This window comes from Pavona decussata, unplaced genomic scaffold (genome assembly GCF_977016875.1).
Source record: "Pavona decussata unplaced genomic scaffold, jaPavDecu1.1 SCAFFOLD_95, whole genome shotgun sequence".
In the NCBI taxonomy this organism is placed as follows: domain Eukaryota; kingdom Metazoa; phylum Cnidaria; class Anthozoa; order Scleractinia; family Agariciidae; genus Pavona; species Pavona decussata.
In genome coordinates this window covers 2,275,032-2,283,963 of record NW_028145512.1, presented here as the reverse complement: position 1 = coordinate 2,283,963, position 8,932 = coordinate 2,275,032, and the positions used below count along the sequence as shown (strand labels likewise).

The following is an 8,932-nucleotide window of genomic DNA, read 5'->3' as shown; positions in this document are numbered from 1 at the left end:
AAAGTTGCTGTTCCCGCGGGAGTAGTGACAGCTGCGGCGCAGGCTAGTAGTTTTGCCCTGTTTGACTTTCAGAAAAAAAGGCATTTTTAAAAAAAGGTTTTGAAATGGAAGCTCACGAAGTTAGCCCCGATGTGGTAGATGTGCTCCCCAGTAATGTCATGAAGGTTAGCTTTACATGAATATATTTTTACACATGTCTGTTGACTAATCGCTTCGGCTTGACTTTCCCGAGAGTTTTGACTATAGGTGGTTTTCACCTCACACATCGTCACGCAAGTGAAAAAATAAAATCCTCAACCATTCAATAGATAAAGGCGAGAAATTGATATGTTGTAGAAGAGTGATACAACGTGTGAAGGCCACAGGGTTGTGTGATATCTCCTAATCGAGTTATTCGAGAAAATGTACCACGGAAAATTACAGAGTTTAGTATGGGACGCCATGTTGGTGCCCCGTCTGATGGGCACCAACATGGCGGCCGGAAACCAGCAAAAACATCTGGAGTTTACCTTGGCTATTTCAAAGCCTTTCTTCTCTCTGCTGAACTTTCACACATTGACATTAACGCTTCTATTACATGTTAGCTGATCAGACCTAAAAAAACACGAGGCGAATCGATGTTTTCATGTACGTGACATGTTTAGAGCAGCAATCCTTCTGTCACGCACTGCGCAAAAATCTAAAATTCAAACTGCTCAATTTTCAAAACAAAGAATGCTATCTTGCTGAAAACAAGCAAGCCGATGTAAATTTAGATTTTCTGATATGTGATGAAGATAAAAACCCAAAATTGTGTTTAGTTATGAATTTCAGTTTTTTATGACGTCATGTGAAAACCAAGAATAAAGTTAAGGTTAGTGCTGTTTAGTGGCAAAGTTGGTATCAAACGATCACGTCAGTTGACTGAAAACTACAAGTGGCTCCGTTTGTAAGGAGTAATGCGCGGATCAACTCGAAACTTCAACGATCCCCCCCCCCCCCCCCCCCCCGGGCAAACCCCGGGCATTTGAACTTTTGAAGATTGGGTCGTTCAAATTCCCGCCCCCTTGGGCCAAAATGGTGTTCAAATGCTCTACCTTATCGTCGGATTTGTCTGTCAAATGCCTCTCCTAAAGAACAATCATTGTCGGCTCCTTTCATGAGTTACTACAAAAACCACAATTAACATTGAAACTAATGATTGGAAATTGAATTTGTTAAGTCGGACAATGTCAATCAGCAAGTGTAAGCTGTTCTAACTCCGAAACACGGCAAAGGTTGTTAACGAGAAATACATAATAACATATTTAAAATGAGTGAGCCGGCTACGTAGCCTGTTCGAGTGGCAGAGTATTCTGCAGTTTAAGCCAAAGCGGCGGTTTTTCATTCAACAATGTTTTTTTTTCCTTAACTGTTCACTGCTGTTTTATGGCTATAATTTTCTAAAAACATCTGCAGACACAAATGCGGGAGAAAGGCGCAGCTTGACTCATTGCATAAAAAATTAAATCGTTTAAAGAACTAGAAATACATATTAATTAGTTAGCCGGCTACGTAGAATGCTGTTCGAGTGGCAGGATATTCTAGCGGTTTTTCATTCGACAGTGTTCATTTCTTTTACTATTCACTGTGGGACAAAGCGGCAGCTTGACTCATAGTATAAAAAATGTACATCGTTCATATATAATCTATAAAAATAATTAATATTTAAGCACTCTGACTTTTGAAGACCTTTTTTTGTAAGCTTTTTTTGTAATGCTGTATCTCTTCCTTTAATCTCTTCCATCTCGTCCAAACACGAGTTTATAGCTGTTAGCGACTTCGGCGACCCCCCAGAAAGCAATTTGAAACCTGACACTTCCGGTTCAATTTTTCCCACCCCACCCAGGCAAGGTCAAATTCCCCACCCCCGGGAAGGCCTTACCCGTCAAATTCCCCACTCCCGGGCACAGAAAATAGTCAAATGCCCGGGGTTTGCCCGGGGGGGGGGGGGGGGATGTTGAAGTTTCGATTTGATCGGCGCATAAGACTAACAAATTTTACATTGCAATACTGATCGAATTAAGGTGGCCGAATACAGTTTTTTAGTGTACAGATGTTAGAGTACGTTATTTGGAAACTATGTATTTCTGGACGCCCAAAGTTGGTATGGTGTAAGACCAACTAAGAACAATTCACAAAACACTGACACAGTTGCACTATTTTCATGTAATTTTGACAGAGAGATCTCCTGCAAATATTGATTTTGCATTTTAATGTTTTGTGAAGATACCCTCTGTTAGATTTAAGTTTCTCTTTGTAGGCGAGTAACGCTTTTAGGGAACTATTTTCCTGCCAAATTTCAGGGAATTCTAATGAGCGGTTCCTTAGAAAACAGTTCATTTCCACGAAAACAACCAGTCGCAATTTTTTGGTCAAATGCGCATGCGTGGTTTTATTTGGGTTTCATGGCAAAGATGAAAAGCTTGCGAAAGATCTTGGTGAATGTTTTTTTTGCTCGGAAAGAAAAGGAAAAGAGTCCAGAAACGAGAAACTTAGTTATTTAGGATCAAAACTTAACTTTATTATCCATTTCATGTGAAATTGAGGGATCACTTTATCGACCGCCGTATTTGCGTACCACAACCCTAGCGCGCGCTTAATAGCATCACTTACAGAATCTGTAAAGCACACGCAAACTGTGTTCAGCCACCTTAAACAGGACTAATTCTGCGTGTGAATGCTTTTCGCAGTGTGGCGTGGCATGTGGGAACGCTCTACTCAAACATACACAGACAAGTTGTGTGCGAAAGCTCGTCTATTTTATATTGCAATAAGATTAGAATCATGCTGATGATCTACTTTCCCTTTAACTTGTCCTCCTTCCTCCTTTTAATATCTTTGCCAAATTATGCCCCGATTCCCCCCCCCCCCACCTCCCTGGCATTTTAGGTAATAACAAGAAGCTGTTTCCAGCTTATACTCGGGCCATATTTGACTGTGTGGTGCGTGAAGCCTACAATCTTTTAACAGTGATAACCTCCAGCATCGCCAATTCCCCCAAACAGATAGCCTGCGAGCAAGCTCTCTTGGGGGTGGACACTCGTTCCCCCTCCCGCTCCCCACCCCCAAGAGAGCTTGCTCGCAGGCTACCAAATAGATAGAGATACAGAGATATAGTGAGGCAATAAGTAACCACCAGATAGAATTGCATTTCTTGCAGCCAGAATGAAGCACAGGGGAAAACGACATTTGTCATACAAATGCTTTTCATACTTCCTGGGCTTTAATCCTGACGTTTTCACCTTTTGTTTAGAGACAGAAACCATTTGTGCGGTCCTAATATGTATGTGACGCCGGGTCAATGACGGGTCATAATTTTCGGTATGATCTAGACTCAGGGGGTATTCCCTTATGTGACCTAAACGGGGACGTGCGTTTCAGGGTGTTTTGTCTTGAACGGGGTATCTATTTTATCACTTTCTGTCTTAAACAGGGTATCCCTACATGACCTAATGGCTTAAACAGATTGTGATTGCCAATGCATAAAACTACAGTAAGAAACTAGTGTATTCTTATTTCATTCTAGTCATTAACAGCGTGATTTTGGGTTAAATGTCTTAGAAGGGGCCTGAAAATTTTGAATTCTGTCTCAAACGGGATAGGGAAATCAGAGAATTGTGTCTTAAACAGGGTGAGGGTTTGAACGCTCGGGCCGCAGCTCCCTACCTAAGCATCTGTTGGGTACCCCCCTCCCCAATTCTAGAGTAACGTTACGCATCACACGTACGTTTATATCCTTGTACGTTTTTCAATGTTTCGCTGTTTATATTTTTAAATGAAATTCAGGGGAAAGCATTTGTTATTCACCTTTCATTTGAAGACAGAAACGGTTTCTACATTGATTGTTTTTCTATAGTAAACGTGAGAAATCTTAATCTATCTTGGCCCGCGAGGTCATAGACTGATTTAGTTGCCAAATTTTCGGTTAAACAAAACTAACCTTGAGAGACACAGGTTAGCCTAAAAAACACTCCGGTTAGCCTAAATAGCACTTGGGTTATTAGCTTAAATAGCTCCCCGGTTAGCTTAACGGTTAGCAGTTTATGTTGGGGTTGTTCATGCCTCGCATGCCTCGCATGTGTTGTTCATGCTTTGCACGTCTGGCTCGCATATTGTAAACACTCCTCACGGCCCGAAAACAAAGAACGCGACCAAAAATTTAAAGAATATGATAACACGACAGAAAACATAATTCGTACCAGCCGAGTGCAAAAGACGAGACCGAGAACAATAACTTGTGGCCCGAAGTCTTATCTCTCGGCCCATGGCTACCCCAAAAAGAAAAAAGAATTTGATAATGCTACCGAAACCTTAACTCGATCCGCCTTACGGCCCGAGTAATAATAATAATATTAATATTAATAATAATAATAATAATAATAATAATAATAATAATAATAATAATAACTTTATTTCTGTGTCAATATAATATAGTGGTTTCCCACTTAGTAAGGACACCTATCTAAGAATTTAAAAATAAAAATGTGCATAAAACCTTGTGAAAGGTTGTTCAAATTCCCTCCTGACACTTCAAAGCCTCTCCTCAAGGACAAATTTTCAGCTTCAGTTAATTACTATTCATGCTTTGCAAACAGTGATATTTAAATTTTCCCTTCAAAAACTATTTTGAAACCATTTTGAGTGCGCCATTTGCTCACAATTGTACCTGGCGAAATTCTGTCCTTGAAAAACTCCCAACTCCTCTAAACCAGGAAAAACCCATGCACAAATCCCGCTGAACCAAAAAAGAAAAAAAAATCCATGTTAAATTTTTCACCCTGATTAAATTTTCCACTCCCCATGTCCAAGTAGGCTGCAAGCAGAGGTTTCTCTTTTTTGTTTCTGTTTTCTTCTTATATTTTTGTCATTTCTTGGAGAACACAGAAACAACTAAAATATAAGTCAGATGAAAACAAAAACAACACAGGGAGACCTCTGTCAGCAAGGTAATTTCCAACAGTAAGAGTTTCTCCCAGAATGTTCTGGGGAGGAACTAAGCCATTATCTTTTGTATTGAAAATGGGTGCCTCTTCTGGGATACAGATTTCTGAGTACATTGAACTTTAGGCTGATCTGTATGAAAAAGGTCAGTCAATTTTCTAATCTCTCTACAGTGTAGCCTTATTGACCCTTCTTTGAATGATATAATTTTAGGTGAAGTATGGAGATCTGGAGGTGAACATGGGGAATGCACTTACTCCATCTCAGGTAATGTTCAGTCAGCATGCTTGTAATTAAATCTGTTTTCTGCAAGCTGGGTAGACATATCTTTTGAAAAGATATTCTGTGGAAATGTTTCCACAAAATAGCTGGCCTGCGGAGCCTGGAACAGGCTACAAAATAGCAAAATATAAATTATAAATTTATGTGTAAATATTATTAAACTGTGTTTAGTTTTGCACCAGCAAAGAAAAAATAATTTTATTTGAGCTGCTGACATGAGTTCAACATGTGGCTCTTTGCAAGCACTCCTTTTTGGATGCTTATCAACTTTTTGGCAGGTCATGGATATGACTCCTGCTGGAAACTCAGATTTTTCCCATTCTGGTGACAAAGTAAATACACTTTAGTTGTTGTAGTGTACATCATGGGGTTCAGGTAAGTCTGTGTAGCAAGCGTTTCAGAAGGGTTTTGTGCATTTTTCATTGTTAATTGAACATGTGGAGATTAGGATGAGAGAAAAAATGGAGGGAGGGGAGAGGAGAGAGAGAGAAAACATTTGCCTGCACACCCCACGATTTTGAAAAACACTTTAAAGTATCATTCAACCTTGATGGGATTAACTGCAGGCTCGCTGCCTTTTAAAATGTCATCTCATCAATATCGATGGCCAAGATGTCCTACGAAAGGATTTCGTTTCATCTATGAGGAAGGAGGATAGAATGTCTAACCGGAAACAAGTTTGTCATGTCACAAGCACAAAACCAGAAAAAGTCTGACTTCCTGATAGGAAGCGAACCTTGGCGAGCTTGGCCATTTGCTAGGTTCATAATATATATATGATTTGCGTACTACATACTGCTGGAATCAGCAATATCAAAAATGTCTTGTGTAGTCCAAACCTTTGACATTGCATTAATTTTTCCCTTGAAAATATGATTTGATTTTAACTGAAGTGAACCTTAGAACTTTGCTTTCTGTTATTGGCTAATTTATTAATGACATCTCAAGGAATGAATTCACTGAAGCATCAAATGTCAAAGGAGCCTTTTTTAAAAATCGTGGGGTTTGTGCGCAAGTGTTTGCTCGCTCTCCTCTCCCCTCCCCCCTACTCCATTTTTCCGCTGTCCTCCTAATTTCCACACTGTCAAAAAGCGAAAAGGCACAAAAACCAATGAAATGCTTGCTACACAGGCTACATGAAGGTTCAACTTTGCCATGTATGTTTTTCTTTAGGAATGAACCATTCCCTTTGTTGTTGTTGTTGTTGTTGTTTTTTTTTTTTGGGGGGGGAAGGGAGGTTAGGCAATTGCAAAATGCATTTGGTCACCCCCACGAAAAAACAATGTGCAGAAAAAAATTCCCAAGCCCCATAAAAAAAAATGATCCAGTTGTTCTATCAGCTTATAGTATTTTAAGATGACAGGTACATGTACTTTGTTTCAGGTAAAGAAAGCTCCAACTTCAATCTCTTGGCCTGTTGAAGATGGGGCACTTTACACCCTTCTAATGACAGGTAGGGTTTGTTCTTGTCGCCATTTCTAGTCTAGCTTAATGTCACCAACTTCTCCTCACATCCTCACATGTCTTTGTTCATGTTGTTATTTCCCTTTCTGTGTCAGTCTGTAAATGAGTATGGCTTGTTTGTATGTTGGTGACTTACAGACCCTGATGCCCCAAGCCGTCAAAACCCCAAGTTCCGTGAGTGGCACCACTGGCTTGTGGTAAATATCCCTGGATGTGACGTGAGCAAAGGAGAGGTTCAGCTGGAATATGTTGGAAGCGGACCACCTAAGGGGACAAAACTGCACCGCTACATATTTCTAGCATACAAACAACCTGGGAAGATTAGCTACACAGACACTGTTGTTTGCAGCAAGTAAGATGTAAAGACAGTAAAATGGTTAACTGTACCTTCATTCAAACCAGCCTCCAAGACTGTTGTCTAGTGGCTAGTTATCAGTGTAGTCCAGAAATAAAGTGATTACTTGTAACAAGATCTCTAGTTTTGCTCTAGTCAGCACCCACCTTATGCCATCATGTTGGGTGATTTGTAAGTGAATTATATCCTATTAAATGAGTTTTACAAACCAGTGAGAGGAAGGGATCGGAATCATGACCTAAAATGAAGAACATTATATTAGTGTTGTGTTAAGGCACAATTGTTTCCCCTTCACCCTGGTGCTTTTTCATTTGGCAAAATGGATCTGTTTAAAAAAACAGAGTGATAATGTTTACTTGTTTCTCTGGTTTATCTCTTTGATTGTTTTCAAATGAATTGTGCGACACATCTGAAAGTGCAACTAACCCTAAATTTTTATTTGGCTGAACAAAGACTCTTAAAAATTATTGTCCTGATTACTTATGCAAAAAAATTTTGTTTGCAGTATTTTTCTTTGATATTTTTTATGGTCCGTGAAAATTTCAAGTCTTTGTGGTCGTTGGGTTCACCCCTTTACAAGAAGGAGAATGGGTCTTAGTTTTTTTGTGATGTCATCGAAGGTTCTCTCGCACAACTAATCAGGACAATTAGGAGTTTTCATTTGGCAAAAAAAAATGGGGTTATTTGCACTTTAAGTGGTCAAGTAAAATGTACTTGTTTTCTGCCAATCAGATTATTGTCTATATAAAAACCATTTTATACCATTTATGACAGTTTTTGACAAAACATATTTTTTGATTAATTGATATCATTCTTTCCTCGTTAACTTCACACTTTTTCTTTTTTCAGGCCTGGTTTTGAGCGTGCCTCCCGTAAAGCACGTGATTTGGCCGCTCAGTACAACCTTGGCAACCCAGTAGCAGGAAATCTCTTCCAGGCTGAGCATGAAGGCTGATGGGATAGACACACCTACAGCAATCCAAAAGGTTGGAACTCGGCAGCGAGGGAAATTTAAAAATCTGGATGTCTTGTGCTTTCGTCTTTAATAGTAGTGGTGCAAACGTATTGGTGCAACATTTACCATGAAAGCCGAGTTGGTCCGTTGTAGTGTAAGCACGTAGCGGTTTCTCAAACTTGAGTGTAGTTGTTTTGTAGTTGTTTTACGCTTGCTAATGTAACGGACACAAAAAAGTGATTAGATCTGAGTAGATGATTTTAAAACAATCTTGAATGTAAAAGGTTTTACTTTTATCAGCACAAATAGAAATAATTTGAAACAAATAAAGGCAACACTGAAAGAGTTTTCCATAATGGATTCATTTTGTTATTTTTTTCCAATCATGTGAATTCTCAAATAACGTTCTGTCGATAGCGATGCTCCTAATTTTTTCTGAGAACAAACGGTATTATTCTAAAGCTCAACTAATCCGCGGTGAAAAGGAACTTTTTTATTGGATCCCTGAGTGGTCCGAATTTTCCTATACGGACTGCCAAGGTAAAAGAAAGATCTTCGCAGTTACTACGCAATGTTTCATATATTTACATTTATTTATTCATCCTTCACGGGTATATTACCAACTCACAATATGACCAGCTCCCAGTTGGCTTGATAGCTCAGTTGGTAGAGCACTGCACCGGCATCGTAAGGGTTATGGGTTCGAATCCCTTTCAAGCCTGATTTTTTTTCAGGCTTCCTTTTCGCAACTGCTTAAGTTGCGTAGTAACTGCGAGGATCTTTCTTCTATTTGATATAGTCTCTCTCAGTGGGTACCCTGTGTCTGTCTAGTAACCTCTGATTCGAAAAAAAGTTCTCTCAGGGGCAAGGTTGTATAGTAAGGTATTTAGCCTTTCTGCGTCCCTTGCTGTTCG

The 8,932-nt window shown here is 39.5% G+C and overlaps 1 protein-coding gene across 1 annotated transcript; it reads left to right on the top strand.

Annotated features, from left to right (window-relative positions):
* The first annotated feature begins 9 nt into the window (after positions 1 to 9).
* On the top strand, positions 10 to 8,374 carry LOC146473098 (protein D3-like). The gene is made up of 5 exons (XM_085118815.1): positions 10 to 164; positions 5,176 to 5,229; positions 6,628 to 6,697; positions 6,847 to 7,060; positions 7,913 to 8,374. Exons 1-5 carry the CDS (start codon positions 105 to 107, stop codon positions 8,016 to 8,018), a joined length of 504 nt encoding a protein of 167 aa, XP_084974941.1. The 5' UTR covers positions 10 to 104; the 3' UTR covers positions 8,019 to 8,374.
* The last annotated feature ends 558 nt before the right edge of the window (positions 8,375 to 8,932 follow it).

Bases quoted from the DNA above. Each gene is read 5' to 3' on its own strand.
- LOC146473098 (XM_085118815.1), top strand. From the start codon at position 105: ATGGAAGCTCACGAAGTTAGCCCCGATGTGGTAGATGTGCTCCCCAGT. The intron at 5,230-6,627 runs GTAATGTTCAGT...ACTTTGTTTCAG, and splicing joins ATGCACTTACTCCATCTCAG to GTAAAGAAAGCTCCAACTTC. The intron at 7,061-7,912 runs GTAAGATGTAAA...TTCTTTTTTCAG, and splicing joins GACACTGTTGTTTGCAGCAA to GCCTGGTTTTGAGCGTGCCT.